Source organism: Nerophis lumbriciformis, linkage group LG12, assembly GCF_033978685.3.
Source record: "Nerophis lumbriciformis linkage group LG12, RoL_Nlum_v2.1, whole genome shotgun sequence".
In the NCBI taxonomy this organism is placed as follows: Eukaryota; Metazoa; Chordata; class Actinopteri; order Syngnathiformes; family Syngnathidae; genus Nerophis; species Nerophis lumbriciformis.
Window position 1 is genome coordinate 9090239 of NC_084559.2, and position 20799 is coordinate 9111037.

Below are 20799 nucleotides of genomic sequence, written 5' to 3' on the forward strand. Positions count from 1 at the left end.
GCATTCTAACAGAAAAACAACTACACTAAAGCAAATCAAGTTGTAGCAGAACCTATGTCGCAAAAGGTCTGTGATTGTCCCTTTCCAGCAGAGACGCAAACGAAAGGCAAACAGTGCACAAACTTACTTGTAAGACGAACCCTTAACCACATTTTCCTCAGAGTCCTGATAGTTTCATTAGATATGGGCTGTTAATTCTGTTGATGAAACAATGTTTCTGTCTCAGAAAAAATTAAACCTAACTTCAAAAACTTAACGCGGGGGGGAAACACACCCTCTCCCAGGGGGGTATTGCACAGTTGTCCTCCTTGAGGTCTCACTGCCCACCATTGTAGGCATAGTCTGCCTTGTTGTGCATGATGAGTTTGTTGTCCACAAAGTAGAAACTGTCTGATCTGGTGTCGTAAGGGTGCTCCACCATTTGTCGAACTGGTTTAGAGACAGAACAAGAGGCAGGGATGAATGAAATAGGGGTTACGTTGATCAACATTATATATGATCATTTAGGTACAGTGGAACCCGCTTATCTTGACGACCGTAGGACTGTCTGACTGTAAGCAGTTGCATACCTGCCAACTACTCCGGTTTTCCCGTAATTAGTACGGTTTTCATCAACCTATTACGGGTTACGGTTGCAGTGATAAAAAATATGTTTTTTCATTAATTAAAAAAAAATATTTTTTTTTAAGTTTTATTCACGAAATCGCGTAACAACAATGACAATCGACACTGCTTCCCGTAACTTCCTATCGAGCCATTCCGAATGCCATGCGCGAGGCTATTTATAGCACCGCTAACAAGCACCAGTTGCATTGTTTCCAAACGAGCGAACGATCATGGAATCAGCCGGAGAAAAATCACAAACGAGTCTTAAACCGAAAAGAAAACTGCAGTCATTCCGTGAAGAATATTCAAAAGCCTATCCGGGAATAATTATCCGTTCCAAAAAGGGTGAAAACTACGCGAATTGCACCTTGTGCAGACAAGATTTTTCGATCGGACACGGAGGAATTAGCGATGTAAAAGACCACGTTGGGACAAAAAAACACAAGTCTAATGCCGTTGCTAGCGATACAAGTGGAAAACTTTCAACGTTTTTCGTCGCCCAAACAGATTCTTTGGATGTGATAAATGCCGAAGTTTTATTTACGGAGGCAATAATTGAGCATGGACTTCCAATCGCACTGGCTGATCACATGGGACAGTTAAATGTTTGTAATGCAACCTTTAAAAATCATTACGCGGTGATCGCGGTCCCAAAAATAAACTTTTCTTGCATGATAATGTCCAGAAAAACTCACTTTATATTACTATAGAGTCCTTTTAACGAATGAGTTTGATGGTTTATCACAAACCTTAAATGAAAGAAGTCCTTTGTTCTCCTGCACCATGCATGCGCTTTGGCCTTGCTTCGTGTTTGGTGCGCAATCCTGTCGGCTGTATTTCACAGCACGTCTTTGACAACTTGATGTGGCATAAAACATTTAAAACAAAGGGGTTATAGGAACAATCACTTTCAGTGTTTTATGCCACTTCAAGTTGTCAAAGACGGTATGCTGGTGCCCGACTGCCACAAGTGGAACAAACATTTGAAACAAAGGGGTTATAGGAACAATCACTTTCAGTGTTTTATGCCACTTCAAGTAAACTTATCATAAAGTTACCATATCATTTTTGCAGTATGATCAATCTGATAGAATAAATTTGGATTTTAGCCACAAAAAGGTAATGACACCAATGTTATCTATTGGAATTGTTTAGTACTGTTATACTGTTAAAAGTGTTTGTACTATTTATGCTTTCAAGTCCAAGTTGAAGAAATCTTGTTAAATGTTGACAGCATAACTACCAAAATACAGAAGTATGTCCTTAATATTTTTGCAGTGCTATTTCTGTTGAAAAGTTAAAATGATTACATTAGAGATGTGATGTGCCACTTTTCAAGTGTCTGATGGCTTAAATTAATTTTCATTAATTTTTCATATTTTGAATTCTTTTGAAAGGCTTACAAAAACAACTACATTTGAATTGTAATTCCATGCTATTGACAGGACTATTAATTTTAATGAAGTTAGCTTACCATGTTTACAGTATGATAATTGTGATAGAAATGTGAATTTTAGGCACAGAATATTTTTTACAATTGAACAAGGCAGTAGATTATACAAGCTTGGACAGAAAGTTAATAATGACACCAATTTTTTTTTAATGGAATTGTTTAGTACTGTTTTACCATTTGTTTACTGTAAAAAGTGTTTATACTTTCAATTAACAAATTGAAGTCTTGTGAAAGGTTGACAGGATAACTGGCATTAACTGTCAAAATAATTTCAAACTATTGAAGTTAGCTTACAGAATAAACATGTCAATCAACCCATATGATTTTTGCTGTAATATTTTTGTTTTGAAAAGTCACTGTGACTGATAGAAAAGTGATGGTTTTAGCAACATTTTAACCTGTCTGAATACTAATAATCATTTTGCGTCGGGGGGCGAAGCCTGAACCCGCCACCAGGACTTTGTTCTGGACCTACCGGGGCCTGCGGCTCCTGGACCCTGGCTACTAGGTTTTTCTGATTTCAAAAGTTGGCAGGTAAGCAGTTGTCAACATAACTGAAACCGGAAAAGAACATTTGCTGCAAATTTAATTGTGATTTTGGCCAGAGACATAAGGACAATGAAAAACAGTAAAAACATTTGAAACCTACAGCAGTTTGCTGAACGTTTTTTCCTCCAAGTATGCATATTTTGATTCTTGTTTTCCTATGTAGCTAGGGCACACTTGCCAACTCTCTTGATTTCGAAGACAAGCGTGGCAATCAGAACAGAAGAAGAAGAAGCAGCAGCAGAAGAAGAAGAGACATCATGTCTCAGACATGGCGAGTAAGAAGAGGAAATACATACATAGAAGGAAATACATACCGGTACATACATACAGTGGGGCAAAAAAGTATTTAGTCAGCCACCAATTGTGCAAGTTCTCCCACTTAAAATGATGACAGAGTTCTGTAATTTTCATCATAGGTACACTTCAACTGTGAGAGACAGAATGTGAAAAAAAATCCAGGAATTCACATTGTAGGATTTTTAAAGAATTTATTTGTAAATTATGGTGGAAAATAAGTATTTGGTCAATAACAAAAATTCAACTTAATACTTTGTAATATAACCTTGGTTGGCAATAACAGAGGTCAAACGATTACTATAGGTCTTTACCAGGTTTGCACACACAGTAGCTGGTATTTTGGCCCATTCCTCCATGCAGATCTTCTCGAGAGCAGTGATGTTTTGGGGCTGTCGCCGAGCAACATGGACTTTCAACTCCCTCCACAGATTTTCTATGGGGTTGAGGTCTGGAGACTGGCTAGCCCACTCCAGGACTTTCAAATGCTTCTTACGGAGCCACTCCTTCGTTGCCCGGGCGGTGTGTTTGGGATCATTGTCATGCTGGATGACCCAGCCACGTTTCATCTTCAAAGCTCTCACTGATGGAAGGAGGTTTTGGCTCAAAATCTCACGATACATGGCCCCATTCATTCTTTCCTTAACACGGATCAGTCGGTCTGTCCCTTTAGCAGAAAAACAGCCCCAAAGCATGATGTTTCCACCCCCATGCTTCACAGTAGGTATGGTGATCTTGGGATGCAACTCAGTATTCTTCTTCCTCCAAACACGACGAGTTGAGTTTATACCAAAAAGTTCTATTTTGGTTTCATCTGACCACATGACATTCTCCCAATCCTCTGCTGTATCATCCATGTGCTCTCTGGCAAACTTCAGACGGGCCTGGACATGCACTGGCTTAAGCAGGGGGACACGTCTGGCACTGCAGGATTTGATTCCCTGGCAGCTTAGTGTGTTACTGATGGTAACCTTTGTTACTTTGGTCCCAGCTCTCTGCAGGTCATTCACCAGGTCCCCCCGTGTGGTTCTGGGATTTTTGCTCACCGTTCTCATGATCATTTTGACCCCACGGGATGAGATCTTGTGTGGAGCCCCAGATCTAGGGAGATTATCAGTGGTCTTGTATGTCTTCCATTTTCTGATAATTGCTCCCACAGTTGATTTTTTCACACCAAGCTGCTTGCCAATTGTAGATTCACTCTTCACAGTCTGGTGCAGGTCTACAATTCTTTTCCTGGTGTCCTTCGACAGCTCTTTGGTCTTGGCCATAGTGGAGTTTGGAGTCTGACTGTTTGAGGCTGTGGACAGGTGTCTTTTATACAGATAACGAGTTCAAACAGGTGTCATTAATACAGGTAACGAGTAGAGGACAGAAGAGCTTCTTAAAGAAGTTGTTACAGGTCTGTGAGAGCCAGAGATCTTCCTTGTTTGAAGTGACCAAATACTTATTTTCCACCATAATTTACAAATAAATTCTTTAAAAATCCTACAATGTGAATTCCTGGATTTTTTTTCACATTCTGTCTCTCACAGTTGAAGTGTACCTATGATGAAAATTACAGACCTCTGTCATCATTTTAAGTGGGAGAACTTTCACAATCGGTGGCTGACTAAATACTTTTTTGCCCCACTGTACATACAGGTAAAAGCCAGTAAATTAGAATATTTTGAAAAACTTGATTTATTTCAGTAATTGCATTCAAAAGGTGTAACTTGTACATTATATTTATTCATTGCACACAGACTGATGCATTCAAATGTTTATTTCATTTAATTTTGATGATTTGAAGTGGCAACAAATGAAAATCCAAAATTCCGTGTGTCACAAAATTAGAATATTACTTAAGGCTAATACAAAAAAGGGATTTTTAGAAATGTTGGCCAACTGAAAAGTATGAAAATGAAAAATATGAGCATGTACAATACTCAATACTTGGTTGGAGCTCCTTTTGCCTCAATTACTGCGTTAATGCGGCGTGGCATGGAGTCGATGAGTTTCTGGCACTGCTCAGGTGTTATGAGAGCCCAGGTTGCTCTGATAGTGGCCTTCAACTCTTCTGCGTTTTTGGGTCTGGCATTCTGCATCTTCCTTTTCACAATACCCCACAGATTTTCTATGGGGCTAAGGTCAGGGGAGTTGGCGGGCCAATTTAGAACAGAAATACCATGGTCCGTAAACCAGGCACGGGTAGATTTTGCGCTGTGTGCAGGCGCCAAGTCCTGTTGGAACTTGAAATCTCCATCTCCATAGAGCAGGTCAGCAGCAGGAAGCATGAAGTGCTCTAAAACTTGCTGGTAGACGGCTGCGTTGACCCTGGATCTCAGGAAACAGAGTGGACCGACACCAGCAGATGACATGGCACCCCAAACCATCACTGATGGTGGAAACTTTACACTAGACTTCAGGCAACGTGGATCCTGTGCCTCTCCTGCCTTCCTCCAGACTCTGGGACCTCGATTTCCAAAGGAAATGCAAAATTTGCTTTCGTCAGAAAACATGACTTTGGACCACTCAGCAGCAGTCCAGCTCTTTTTTTCCTTAGCCCAGGTGAGACGCTTTTCGCGCTGTTTCTTGGTCAACAGTGGCTTGACACGAGGTATGCGGCAGTTGAAACCCATGTCTTTCAAGCGTCTCTTGGTGGTGGATCTTGAAGCACTGACTCCAGCAGCTGTCCACTCCTTCTGAATCTCCCCCACATTTTTGAATGGGTTTTTTTTCACAATCTTGACCAGGGCGCGTTGATCCCTATCGCTTGTACACTTTTTCTGACCACAGTTTTTCCTTCCCTTTGCCTCTCCATTAATGTGTTTGGACACAGAGCTCTGAGAACAGCCAGCCTCTTCAGCAATAACCTTTTGTGTCTTTCCCTCCTTGTGCAATGTGTCGATGGTTGCCTTTTGGACAGCTGTCAAATCTGAAGTCTTCCCCATGTTTGTGTAGGCTTCAGAACTGGACTGAGAGACCATTTAAAGCCCTTTGCAGGTGTTTTGAGTTAATCAGCTGATTAGTTTGTGGCACCAGGTGTCTTCAAAATTTAACCCTTACACAATATTCTAATTTTGTGACACACAGAATTTTGGATTTTCATTTGTTGCCACTTCAAATCATCAAAATTAAATGAAATAAACATTTGAATGCATCAGTCTGTGTGCAATGAATAAATATAATGTACAAGTTACACCTTTTGAATGCAATTACTGAAATAAATCAAGTTTTTCAAAATATTCTAATTTACTGGCTTTTACCTGTATATAAAATTACATGCCCATGCTTCATTGCCACTCATGCAGATTAAATGATTAAGTCATCTATTTTATCTAATCTTGCATCCACTTTTTGAATAATAAAAACACGGTGGACCAGGACTTGTTAAGTTGTTTGGCGACATAAGACTGAAGCGAGTTCCACTGTGTTGTGCGAACACAAAGTGTGACTTACTGAGGTTGTCTGGAAGTTGTGGAAACTCATAAATGTGTTCGCATGTGTTGCGGCTGTTGGGAATGCAGAAGCCGAAGTCAAAGTCAAAGTTCTTTAGGAGGCGCCCCTGGAAGTAATGCCTCTCAATCATACGAAAGCTGTTAATGGCACGGTCACCGACTGTGAATTCCACACTGATGTGTGGGGAAAAGAGATACAAGAGTTCACACTTCAGTTTTGCACAAACTTATTGGTAGGATACTGTTGCCGGGATGACAAAGTGATGGTCTGTGTACTTACGTTGCACCTACAGTTTGTAGTTTTAAGAACGCAGGTGTGAACTGATATCTCACAAAGCGGCCTGCACTGACGTCTACATCTCCACTCCCTTCTTCAGCCTCTGCAGGACCTGAAAGAGGAAAACCAGTTCGGTTGCCAGGCATTCAACTCTCACAAAAAAGCGATGAGTCACTATGCACCGCATGTGTTTACAACACATAAGCCGCAGAACACAACCATAACACATAGCAACACTAAATATACTTTAAAATAATGAGATTTTATACAACCCCGTTTCCATATGAGTTGGGAAATTGTGTTAGATGCAAATATAAACGGAATACAAATCCTTTTCACCCATATTCAGTTGAATATGCTACAAAGACAACATATTTGATGTTCAAACTGATAAACCTTTTTTTTTTGCAAATAATCATTAACTTTAGAATTTGATGGCAGCAACACGTGACACAGAAGTTGGGAAAGGTGGCAATAAATACTGATAAAGTTGAGGAATGCTCATCAAACACTTATTTGGAACATCCCACAGGTGTGCAGGCTAATTGGGAACAGGTGGGTGCCATGATTGGGTATAAAAGTAGATTCCATGAAATGCTCACTCATTCACAAACAAGGATGGGGCGAGGGTCACCACTTTGTCAACAAATGCCTGAGCAAATTGTTGAACAGTTTAAGAAAAACCTTTCTCAAGCAGCTATTGCAAGGAATTCAGGGATTTCACCATCTACGCTCCGTAATATCATCAAAGGGTTCAGAGAATCTGGAGAAATCACTGCACGTAAGCAGCTAAGCCCGTGACCTTCCATCCCTCAGGCTGTACTGCATCAACAAGCGACATCAGTGTGTAAAGGATATCGCCACATGACAAAGAAGTTGGGAAAGGTGGCAATAAATACTGATAAAGTTGAGGAATGCTCATCAAACACTTATTTGGAACATCCCACAGGTGTGCAGGCTAATTGGGAACAGGTGGGTGCCATGATTGGGTATAAAAACAGCTTCCCATAAAATGCTCAGTCTTTCACAAGAAAGGATGGGGCGAGGTACACCCCTTTGTCAACAACTGCGTGAGCAAATTGTCGAACAGTTTAAGAACAACGTTTCTCAAAGTGCAATTGCAAGAAATTTAGGGATTTCAACATCTACGGTCCATAATATCATCAAAAGGTTCAGAGAATCTGGAGAAATCACTCCACGTAAGCGGCATGGCCGGAAACCAACATTGAATGACCGTGACCTTCCATCCCTCAGACGGCACTGTATCAAAAACCGACATCAATCTCTAAAGGATATCACCACATGGGCTCAGGAACACTTCAGAAAACCACTGTCACTAAATACAGTTGGTCGCTACATCTGTAAGTGCAAGTTAAAGCTCTACTATGCAAAGCGAAAGCCATTTATCAACAACACCCAGAAACACCACCGGCTTCTCTGGGCCCGAGATCATCTAAGATGGACTCATGCAAAGTGGAAAAGTGTTCTGTGGTCTGACAAGTCCACATTTCAAATTGTTTTTGGAAATATTCGACATCGTGTCATCCGGACCAAAGGGGAAGCGAACCATCCAGACTGTCATCGACGCAAAGTTCTAAAGCCAGCATGTGTGATGGTATGGGGGTGCATTAGTGCCCAAGGCATGGGTAACTTACACATCTGTGAAGGCACCATTAATGCTGAAAGGTACATACAGGTTTTGGAACAACATATGCTGCCATCTAAGCGCCGTCTTTTTCATGGACGCCCCTGCTTATTTCAAGCAAGACAATGCCAAGCCACATTCAGCACGTTACAACAGCGTGGCATCGTAAAAAAAAGAGTGTGGGTACTTTCCTGGCCCGCCCGCAGTCCAGACCTGTCTCCCATCGAAAATGTGTGGCGCATTTTGAAGCGTAAAATACGACAGCGGAGACCCCGGACTGTTAAACGACCGAAGCTCTACATAAAACAAGAATGGGAAAGAATTCCACTTTCAAAGCTTCAACAATTAGTTTCCTCGGTTCCCAATCGTTTATTGAGTGTTGTTAAAAGAAAAGGTGATGTAACACAGTGGTGAACATGCCCTTTCCCAACTACTTTGGCATGTGTTGCAGCCATGAAATTCTAAGTTAATTATTATTTGCAAAAAAAAATAAAGTTTATGAGTTTGAACATCAAATATGTTGTCTTTGTAGCATATTCAACTGAATATGGGTTGAAAAGGATTTGCAAATCATTGTATTCCGTTTATATTTACATCTAACACAATTTAACAACTCATATGGAAACAGGGTTTGTAGAATATTGGAAAGTATTTGGCAAAACGTGTAACAATATCTTGAAGCGTTTTTGTAACCTTTAGGGATTTATGTTGTTGAAAAAAACAGGATGTCAATATAATCATATTATCCAACTTTTTTGCTTAATTTTCAACTTAATGTTGTAAAGGGGTGGTTGGCAATTCACACGCATTGATTGATACATGAAAGAATCCCATAATTTCCCCATACAAAATAAATTCAAATATAGAAATATCAGAAAGATACTGGTAGAGTGTCCGCCCTGAGATGGGTAGGTTGTGAGTTCAAACCCCGGCCGAGTCATACCGAAGACTATAAAAATGGGAGCCATTACCTCCCTGCTTGGCACTCAGCAAGAGTTGGAATTAGGGGTTAAATCTAAGGCTGAAACGACGCTTCGACGTAGTCGACGTCATCGGTTACGTAAATACGTCGACGCCGTTTTTGTGCGTCGGCGCGTCGCATATTTACGTCACACTACTGTCATGGCGGAGCGCAAAGCAGACGATGCGAGCGAGGGGAAAAAAGCACGCCAAAAGTCGTCAAAAGTGTGGGAGTATTTCAATAAACGGCCTAATAATGTTGTTGTATGCACACTGTGTCGAGCGGAAATGGCCTATCATAGCAGCACAACGGCTATGAACGAACATTTGAAAAGAAAACCCCCGACAGCGTTCTTGCCATCACCATCAACAAGTCAATCGTCCGCGTGCGTATACGTTGTCATTATTACACAAAAACATGAATGTGTCATTTGTATCTGCGTTGTAAATTCATAAACTAAAGCACCGTTTCGCTCTGAGAGGCGCGTTTGGCGTGCCTGTTCAGTGTTTACAAAGACGCGCTCCTCTTTAACGCTGTGGAGAGGCGGCGGCGGCGAGCGAGCGGCGAGGCGGGGCGCGCCGGGAGCGACGCCGCAATCGTGCCCAGGTGCGCGATCCGCGCAGTTGGAAGAGAAAAGACTTTGTGTAAAATTAAAAGATTGTAAACCTGGCAAAGCCGTCTGGCGTTCAGTCTGTCGGTCCTGAAAGAACCCCACGGCACAAGACGTGTCACAAACGCTAACGTTAATTAGTTGTGCAAATACCTTTTACAACATTAACAGTTACATATACTATGTACAAACCAACAATTAACTTTCACTTTAATCATACTATCATTGTTGTGTTATTAAGCAAAATAAGCAATACTTTTACTTTTGTTGAAATGTTTACACTGTACACTTTTTTTGTATTGGATGTTTAGCTTTATTTTTGCACATTTTAGCAAATAAGCAATACTTTTACTTTTGTTGAAATGTTTACACTTGTTACAGAATATTTCCGTTTTGCACTTTTTTGTATTGGATGTTTATCTTTATTTTTGCACATTTTAAAGCAAAATAAGTAATATTTTTACTTTTGAAATGCTTATACTATTCCAGAATATTAAGATTTGCACTGGATGTTTACTTTTATATTTGCACATTAAAAAGCAAATAAGCTACTTTTAATTTTGTTAAATGTTAAAAGTTTTAAATGTTTACATTGTTACAGAATATTTTGTCATGTTGTTGTCAATGTTGACTGAGTGGCCATACTTTTTTTTTTGTAAATAAAAGCCATGCCTTTTGAAAAAACTGGCCTACATTAATTTTTTCCTCTTCATTTTAAATAATAAAAAAAAATCGGTAAAAGGAAAAATAATCTATAGATTAATCGAAAAAATAATCTATAGATTAACCGATTAATCGAAAAAAATAATCTATAGATTAATCGATAGAAAAATAATCGTTAGCTGCAGCCCTAGTTAAATCACCAAAAATGATTTCCGGGCGCGGCCACCGCTGCTGCCCACTACTCCCCTCACCTCCCAGGGGGTGATCAAGGGTGATGGGTCAAATGCAGAGAATATTTTCGCCACACCTAGTGTGTGTGTGTGTGTGTGTGACAATCATTGGTTCTTTAACTTTAAAAGACAGCCAAGATATTATAGCATTTCTTTGCTGCTTAAAAATAAATACTACCGTCTATTACACTCAAATCCCCCCCAATGCTTTGCAATGTGGAGTTATTATTGTAGAAAATGTGGGGGGAAGTCCTCAAAAAGTCACAAAAACATTGAGGTCAAACCATCAATATGCGTGACATCCACAAGACATCAGAATATCTCATTTCAGTGAGCAGCCAGAGGATTAACCACACATGTATGTTGTTGTTGTTGTTGTTGTTCTTTCTTTTTAAGATGGCTGCCAGTGATGGCAAAGCGTAATGATGACCATAACGCCAGAAATTTTACTTTGCGCGACTTGGCTGCAAAAACAGTATTTCTGTCCCGCCTGCTCAGTACAATATGGCCAAAAGAGACCATAAAACAACACAAGCTTTGTTTGGACTTAATTTAAATGTGTGTTAGTTAATGCTGGGGGCTCAATAGCATAGATAACCTATTTGTTGACAACAAATTCACTAGGGGTGTAACGGTACGTGTATTTGTATTGAACCGTTTCGGTACGGGTGTTCCGGTTCGATTCGGAGGTGTACCGAACGAGTTTCCACACGGACATATTAAGTAGCGTAACGCACGTTGTGTAAACAATGCACACCGAGGCACAACACACGGCATGCTAGCAGCTAACAGGCTAGGATAGACTGACCATACGTCCTCTTAGCTGTCAGGGCGGAGTTTCTTAAATGCCTCAAATGTCCGGCATTTTGAGTTAGGGTTGCGTGTATTTTCAATGTTCGTTCAGGGTTAAGAAGGGGTTAAAAACAAAACAAACAGCAGCATTGGTGAGGGAGGGGCAGAGACAGAGAGAGAGCGAGAGAGTTATGATAAACGCGCATGCGTCGCCAGGCTCTGCTTTTTATCCATAGATTTATCACATTTCATTTTTTATTATCTATAGCAGGGGTGTCAAAAGTGTGCCCCGGAGGCCATTTGCGGCCCACAGCTAATGTTTTAAAGGCCCACGGCACACTCTAAAAATACTACTCAAATAAACAAAAACATAACAAAAGTGAAATAAAAAAGCTTAAAGGTTAAATGTCATTTAGAAAAAGTTGCAATGTTGACTAATAAAACAAAGCTGTTTTTTTTTTCTTTCAAACTGTCGTTGCTCAAAACATAATATTGAATCAAAATCAATGTAATTATGAATTATTGACCTATCCAAGGTTCCCATTACTTCACATCAAATATTACACTAAGAAAAATAGGAAGATTTTGCAAATTTGGTAAATAAATAACCCAAAAATGTATATTTTGTTGTTTTCTTACTGTACCGAAAATGAACCGAACCGTGACCTCTAAACCGAGGTACGTACCGAACCAACATTTTTGTGTACTGTTACACCCCCTAAAATTCACACATCAAATTACCAGTATTGGGAGGTTTGGCGATCTCGAACAGTACTGTTCCGGTCTCGAGATCTCTGATCTTGAAACGGGTGAAGTCAATGTTGTATATGTTGTCTTCAGGTTTGCAAAGATAGTCTGAAATACAAAAAAAAATTTAATTAAAACACTTTCTCGGAGGACTGCAATCTACTTGTAGAGAGTTGGGTCAAATTTGTAAAAAGTGACTAAAAACAAGAAGAGCAAAACCCAACATCTTTGGTATGACAAATTAACTTTTTTTCCTGTCCATACACAAAGAAGACTGTGCAGTAGAGATGCACGGATAGGCAATTATTTCATCCGCAACCGCATCAGAAAGTCGTCAACCATCCGCCATCCACCCGATGTAACATTTGATCAGAACCGCACCCGCCCGTTGTTATATATCTAATATAGACGATGCAAGGCATTAGTGAGGTTATAAACGCTCCCTGTGCGTTACCGAATCAATTTTAAACTCCTTTTATTTGTTTTTAAATGTCTAAACAACCTCGCGCCAACCTATCTCTCCGACCTCCTTCAGCCTTACTGCCCCACCCGATCCTTAAGATCAGCCGATCAGCTGCTGTTGACGGTCCCTGACACAAGGCTGAAGCTTAGAGGTGACAGAGCTTTCGCCGTTGCTGCTCCCAAGCTCTGGAACGACCTACCCCTGAGTGTTAGACAAGCCTCCTCTCTTCCTGTTTTTAAATCTCTCTTAAAAACATACTTTTATTCCATGGCTTTTAACACTGAGTGATATCCATCCTGCAATGGCGCCCCATAATACACCTGCTGTGATCCTGTTTTTATGTTTTTATTAATTCTATTTTAATTATTTATTTTTTATCGTGTTCTGTTTGTGTTGTGTTGTGTTTGCTCGGTACTCGTTTTATCTTTTAACCTGTTCATTGTACAGCACTTTGGCTACCCCTGTGGTAAATTTTAAATGTGCTTTATAAATAAAGTTGATTTGATTTGATTTGATAAAGCTTTTGCCTGTTAAAGAAAGGAGACTGATCCAATGCAGCACAGACATTCGCGTGCCACGCTGTCACGACCCAGACGCACACCAGTGCGCAATCATATGGGAGCCGCGCTGAGCGCGTCTCGCTGCCGGCGACGGCCGGGTGTGGGCCCGACGCTCCAGCGCCATCCATTTTCAGGACTAGTTGATTCGGCAGGTGGGTTGTTACACACTCCTTAGCGGGTTCCGACTTCCATGGCCACCGTCCTGCTGTCTATATCAACCAGGGTGAGCCCCACCCCTTTCGTGAGCGCACTGCGCTCGGAATGGCCCCTGTTACGCGCCCCCGGCAACAGGGGTGGCGGGCAGGTAAGCTGCGCGGGCGGAGCGCGCGGAGTGACCCCTGTTACGAGCCCCCGGCCACGGGGGTGGCGGGCAGGTAAGCTGCTTACCTGCTGCGCGTGACGCCGGCCGCGGCGAAGGCGGACGAGGCGGGGTGTCGGTGCGGTGGGCGCGGTGGTGACCCTGGACGTGCGTCGGGCCCTTCTCGCGGATCGCCTCAGCTACGGCTCCCGGTGGGGCCCTCTCGGGGGAAGGGGCCTCGGTCCCGGACCCCGGCGAGGCGTCCCTTCTCCGCTCCGTAAAAGTGTCCATCTCTCTTTTTTTTTTTCTTCTGTTGTGGCATATGCTGCAGGTGCCTGCTCGTTTTTCGTATGTGGATAACAACATTTAACTATGTACCGTATTTTCCGCACCATAAGCCGCCCTGGGTTATAAGCCGCGCCTTCAATGAACGGCATATTTCAAAACTGTGTCCACCTATAAGCCGCCCCGTGTTATAAGCCGCATCTAACTGCGCTAAAGGAATGTCAAAAAAACAGTCGGATAGGTCAGTCAAACTTTAATAATATATTAAAAACCAGCGTGATGTGGGCGCGCATGGAGTCGTATATCAACATGGACGGAGCTGCGTGAAAAAAGCCACCCGGCCTCTTCGCGTAAACTTACCTTAACCACTCGCTCATCTTTTCTTCATCCATCCATCCCTTCGAGTTAGCTTTTATGATGACGCCGGCTGGAAAGGTCTCTTTTGGCAAGGTCTTCCTTTTGAATATCACCATGGGTGGAAGTTTCTGGCCATTAGCATGGCAAACTAGAACCACAGTGAAGGATGACTTCTCATTCCCTGTGGTGCGAATATTCACCGTACGTGCTCCCGTTGTATCCACAGTGCGGTTCACAGGAATATCAAAAGTCAGTGGAACCTCGTCCATGTTGATAATGTTCTCTGGCCGGATCTTTTTTTCAGCTATCTTGTTTTTACAATATGCACGGAAAGTAGCCAGCTTTTCTTGAAAGTCTTTAGGCAGTTGCTGTGAAATAGTAGTCCGTGTGCGGATGGAGAGATTGCGTCTTTTCATGAACCGGAAACCTGTCGCTTAGTAGGAGCCATTTTGTGGTCTTTACAGATGTAAACACACAAAGGAAATGAAACGTAATATCCGCGCGCTTCTTCTTCTTCTACCGGGGCGGGTGGTTGCTTACAGTAGAAGAAGAAGCGCTTCCTGTTCTATGGGGGCGGGTGCTTACCTTGGCGGTTGCTTGCGTAGAAGAAGAAGCACTTCCTCTTCTACGGGGAAAAAAGATGGCGGCTGTTTACCGTAGTTGCGAGACCGAAACTTTATGAAAATGAATCTTAATATTAATCCATATATAAAGCGCACCGGGTTATAAGCCGCACTGTCAGCTTTTGAGTAAATGTGTGGTTTTTAGGTGCGGCTAATAGTGCGGAAAATACGGTATATATATTTCCGAATTGGTTTAACTGCCACCCGCCTGAATCTATTTAAAATCTAATTTTTTTTTATTTCAACCGCCCGACCCGACCCGACCCGCGGATAAAATCTAATTTTTTTAAATTTCATCCGCCCGATCCGCGGATAATCCGCGGACTCCGCGGTTGTGCCCGCAAACCGCGCATCTCTACTGTGCAGGCCTTTTAGATAGGGGAGAGGCCCATTGTCTCAACTGGTGCGATACGTGCTTTTGGGTTCATGTCAGACTGTATAAGTCTGTTCACCAGATTTATCGCTAGTCAATATTTGAAAAAGAAGTATCTTCAGTTGTTGCTAAGATGGCAACACACGTCTCTTGCTCAGTCGACTAATTACCTGGCAGACCAGGTGCGTTATAATGTGTTGATGAGAGAGGGCAAACACGTAGCGCCAAATCGATTTGTGGCGGACAGCATATGGGATATTTATGGGTCAAATGCAGAGAATAATTTCGCCACACCTAGTGTGTGTGTGACAATCATTGCTACTTTAACTTGACTGTACTGTGCCTAGTATTCGTCAGCTGACATGCATCCATTTACAACAAGAGCCATGGGAACACCTTTCTCCTGTGGTACGTTTCATTTCACCTTTTGCGGAATTGAATTTGGATGGTCTTGATGATGACAAAATGTCTGCATGTTTCTACAGAGCGGGGCACTCCCTATGGTTTCAGTATCGGTTTCCTAGCTCCTCTGTGACGTGCACAGAGAAATACAAGCCCGCAGCTCTTTAACTTTAACCAAGTGACCTGATTGGCCAGGGAAGAAATGCTATTGTTGTCTGGTGCTGGAAAAAGACAATACGATGAGAGGCATTAAGTCTTTGATGACATACTGCAGGGTTTGAGTCACATTTGACTTATAAGACTAAATTACTCAATGCTTCCTTACATACAGTACAGGCCAAAAGTTTGGACACACCTTCTCATTCAATGCGTTTTCTTTATTTTCATGACTATTTACATTGTAGATTGTCACATCAAAACTATGAATGAACACATGTGGAGTTACGTCATACTTGCCTACCCTCCCAAATTTTCCGGGAGACTCCCGAAATTCAGTGCCTCTCCCGAAAACCTCCCGGGACAAATATTCTCCCGAAAATCGGGAGATTTTCGGTCCGGAACTGGAGGCCACGCCCCCTCCAGCTCCATGCGGACCTGAGTGAGGACAGCCTTTTTTCATGACGGGAGGACAACAGGGTGACAAGAACTAAATCATCCAGACTAGAGATACATTGTATTATTATGTTTGTCTTACCTAAAAACAAATATATTTATTAATTAGAAAAAGAAAAAAAAAATACAAATACATTTTTACTATATTTTGCTAAAAACATCAAAATTAATTGTATTTTTATTTGTATTTTTTATGACTCCTTTTTACATCCAGCCATAGAATTATACATTAAAATAAACATATTTGAAATAATTAATTTTAAATTATTATAATTCATTTAAAATGACCATATTTAATTATTAAAATAATTGCTTATTTATCAACAACTTTAGCATTTTATTCATTACATTTTGAAGCTCTCAGAAGCCAAGTTATGTTATATTCCTTAAGATTTATTTATGCAAGTTTGAAGTATCAATTATCTAAACACAGTTTTGTTTGGATATTTTCAGGATGTAGATATCTAAATATATACAGGTAAAAGCCAGTAAATTAGAATATTTTGAAAAACTTGATTTATTTCAGTAATTGCATTCAAAAGGTGTAACTTGTACATTATATTTATTCATTGCACACAGACTGATGCATTCAAATGTTTATTTCATTTAATTTTGATGATTTGAAGTGGCAACAAATGAAAATCCAAAATTCCGTGTGTCACAAAATTAGAATATTACTTAAGGCTAATACAAAAAAGGGATTTTTACAAATGTTGGCCAACTGAAAAGTATGAAAATGAAAAATATGAGCATGTACAATACTCAATACTTGGTTGGAGCTCCTTTTGCCTCAATTACTGCGTTAATGCGGCGTGGCATGGAGTCGATGAGTTTCTGGCACTGCTCAGGTGTTATGAGAGCCCAGGTTGCTCTGATAGTGGCCTTCAACTCTTCTGCGTTTTTGGGTCTGGCATTCTGCATCTTCCTTTTCACAATACCCCACAGATTTTCTATGGGGCTAAGGTCAGGGGAGTTGGCGGGCCAATTTAGAACAGAAATACCATGGTCCGTAAACCAGGCACGGGTAGATTTTGCGCTGTGTGCAGGCGCCAAGTCCTGTTGGAACTTGAAATCTCCATCTCCATAGAGCAGGTCAGCAGCAGGAAGCATGAAGTGCTCTAAAACTTGCTGGTAGACGGCTGCGTTGACCCTGGATCTCAGGAAACAGAGTGGACCGACACCAGCAGATGACATGGCACCCCAAACCATCACCCAACCATGCAAATTTTGCATTTCCTTTGGAAATCGAGGTCCCAGAGTCTGGAGGAAGACAGTAGAGGCACAGGATCCACGTTGCCTGAAGTCTAGTGTAAAGTTTCCACCATCAGTGATGGTTTGGGGTGCCATGTCATCTGCTGGTGTCGGTCCACTCTGTTTCCTGAGATCCAGGGTCAACGCAGCCGTCTACCAGCAAGTTTTAGAGCACTTCATGCTTCCTGCTGCTGACCTGCTCTATGGAGATGGAGATTTCAAGTTCCAACAGGACTTGGCGCCTGCACACAGCGCAAAATCTACCCGTGCCTGGTTTACGGACCATGGTATTTCTGTTCTAAATTGGCCCGCCAACTCCCCTGACCTTAGCCCCATAGAAAATCTGTGGGGTATTGTGAAAAGGAAGATGCAGAATGCCAGACCCAAAAACGCAGAAGAGTTGAAGGCCACTATCAGAGCAACCTGGGCTCTCATAACACCTGAGCAGTGCCAGAAACTCATCGACTCCATGCCACGCCGCATTAACGCAGTAATTGAGGCAAAAGGAGCTCCAACCAAGTATTGAGTATTGTACATGCTCATATTTTTCATTTTCATACTTTTCAGTTGGCCAACATTTCTAAAAATCCCTTTTTTGTATTAGCCTAAAGTAATATTCTAATTTTGTGACACACGGAATTTTGGATTTTCATTTGTTGCCACTTCAAATCATCAAAATTAAATGAAATAAACATTTGAATGCATCAGTCTGTGTGCAATGAATAAATATAATGTACAAGTTACACCTTTTGAATGCAATTACTGAAATAAATCAAGTTTTTCAAAATATTCTAATTTACTGGCTTTTACCTGTATATGTAAACAAACCACGGTGAGTTCAAGGACCGCCAAAATTAGTAGGACAAAACGGCGCTCATAATACTCGAATCAGTGAGGCATGTTTAATACAAACAGTGTGCTTTGTAACAATTAGGGAGGTTTGCGTCATGCTTGTCCTCCTACGGAAACCATATTAAAACAAACACAAAAAAATTTCCCCTCTTCTTTTTCCATTTTTCATACATTTTTGAAAAAGCTCCAGAGAGCCACTAGGGCGGCGCTAAAGAGCCGCATGCGGCTCTAGAGCCGCGGGTTGCCGACCCCTGGTATAGGTAATTAAGATTTGGACAGAGGTGGGTAGAGTAGCCAGAAATTGTACTCAAGTAAGAGTACTGTTACTTTAGAGATTTATTACTCAAGTAAAAGTAAGGAGTAGTCACCCAAATATTTACTTGAGTAAAAGTAAAAAGTATGTTGTGAAAAAACTACTCAAGTACTGAGTAACTGATGAGTAACATACACACACATATCATATATATACACACAAACATATATATATATATATATATATATATATATATATATATATATATATATATATATATATATATATATATATATATATATATATATATACACATACATTGATATATACAGTATATAATTTATTTTTATTTATTTTGCCGTTTTTGTTTGCATGTTAAAGGTGTTTTAATGAATATACATGCATGTTTAACACATATAGATTCCTTTCTTTCATGAAGACAAGAATATAAGTTGGTGTATTACCTGATTCTGATGACTTGCATTGATTGTAATCAGACAGTAGTGATGATAACGTCCACGTTTTCAAATAGAGGAGAAAAAAAGTTCCTCCTTTCTGTCTAATACCACATGAAAGTGGTTGGTTTTTGGCATCTTATTTGTCCAGCTTCCATATTCGTTTTTATACACTTTACAAGAAATACATTGGCGTCAAACTCCGTAGCTTGCTAGCTTGTTTGCGCTGGCTTTCGGAGACTCTTATTTTGAAAGCGCAGGCGCGATGGAGCGGCACTTTTATTGTGAAGACAGGAACTGTGCAGTCAGTCTTTAGGCTTTTGACGGGATGTACGGTTGAAATGGAAAAGGGTCTTTTTTTCCTTCACACTTTTGATTGATTGGAACTTTTATTAGTAGATTGCACAGTACAGTACATATTCCGTACAAATGACCACTAAATGGTAACACCCCAATAAGTTTGTCAACTTGTTTAAGTCAGGTCATGTGACCGCCTGGCTCTGTTTGATTGGTCCAACGTCACCAGTGACTGCATCTGATTGGTGGAACGGAGTGAACGTCACCAGTGACTGTATTTGTTGAAACGCAGGCACTATGAAGGTCTGTCTGACAGACCAAAACAAACAAAGCGTGCATTAACAGATGGATAAAAATTAGTAGCGAGCTGAATGTAGATAAAAGTAGCGGAAAGGTAGCGTTTCTTCTCTATAAATATACTCAAGTAAAAGTAAAAGTATGTTGCATTAAAACTACTCTTAGAAGTACAATTTATCCCAAAAGTTACTCAAGTAGATGTAACGGAGTAAATGTAGCGCGTTACTACCCACCTCTGGATTTGGACAATATCGGAATATCGGTAAAGAAAAGCCATTATCGGACATCTGTAGACATAATCTCCCACGGCACACCAGACTGTGGTTGGAAAAGACTACATTAAGTAACTAACATAAGGAAGTGTGTTCAAACTTTTGACTCTTGGCCTATTAAAGTATTGGATACACGGTCTGCTCACAGTCTAACTATGACTTTATAGACTCGCCCTGGCTTGGGTGTAAATAGACTTAATGCACATATTTGTCCACGATGATGTAAAGTAGACACTGAGCACCTGAGGCTGTTAGCATAGTTAGCATACAATGCTAGTTGACATTCACCAACCTTCCGTGACAGCCCGCAGTCCCAGGACATGGTCGGGGGAAATATCCTCTCCCAGCTCCCGGAGTTGGTCCTCGGTGACCACGGGACACTTGTCCGTCTGACTGCGCCTCGACTTCAGCTTCTTTAACATCCCTCCGCCAGCTTTCCGCTCCCTGTGCTTGGAGTCCGCCCCGCTGTCTGCGTCTGTGTTCGCCGTGTCGACCGTCGGCGCTGTTTTGTTCCGAGAACTGTGCATGTTAGACGCGGAGGATGTACGGAGGATGTACCTGGGGGAGAAAAAAAGGGAGTTTGTCTATTTATTTGTGAACGACTTGACACAATTGCGGCTGAAATTTCAAGATGGCGTAAAGCGCGCACGGGTGACGGAAAAGTACGACAGTGGTTGGCTGAGAACGACCAGGGGTTGTCATGGTGACCAAAGAGGTGTGCGTGATTTGGTGTCCGGGTCCTCCCGTTTATTTATTTTTTTCACTTAATCCTTGTGTGGTGTTCGGGTCTGTGGGACCCGTTTTTATTTTTTATTAAAAGAAAAATGATACAATTAATTAATTTTTCAAACTGAGACTCACTGACTTTGGCTCATTTTCTGT

The 20799-nt window shown here is 41.2% G+C and overlaps 1 protein-coding gene across 1 annotated transcript; it reads right to left on the reverse strand.

Annotated features, from left to right (window-relative positions):
* Positions 1-274: 274 nt before the first annotated feature.
* On the reverse strand, positions 275-20574 carry unc119b (unc-119 lipid binding chaperone B). Its single transcript, XM_061985851.2, has 5 exons — positions 20210-20574; positions 12262-12375; positions 6623-6731; positions 6344-6516; positions 275-429 (listed from the first exon to the last, which is right to left on the reverse strand). Exons 1-5 carry the CDS (start codon positions 20442-20444, stop codon positions 317-319), a joined length of 744 nt encoding a protein of 247 aa, XP_061841835.1. The 5' UTR covers positions 20445-20574; the 3' UTR covers positions 275-316.
* Between the last annotated feature and the right edge of the window lie 225 nt (positions 20575-20799).

Excerpts from the sequence above, each read along its gene's own strand:
- unc119b (XM_061985851.2), bottom strand. The coding sequence starts at position 20,444 with ATGCACAGTTCTCGGAACAAAACAGCGCCGACGGTCGACACGGCGAAC. Across the intron at positions 12,376-20,209 it reads ACTGCGGGCTGTCACGGAAG|ACTATCTTTGCAAACCTGAA; the intron begins GTTGGTGAATGT and ends TTTGTATTTCAG. Across the intron at positions 430-6,343 it reads ACAACTTCCAGACAACCTCA|TTCGACAAATGGTGGAGCAC; the intron begins GTAAGTCACACT and ends TCTCTAAACCAG.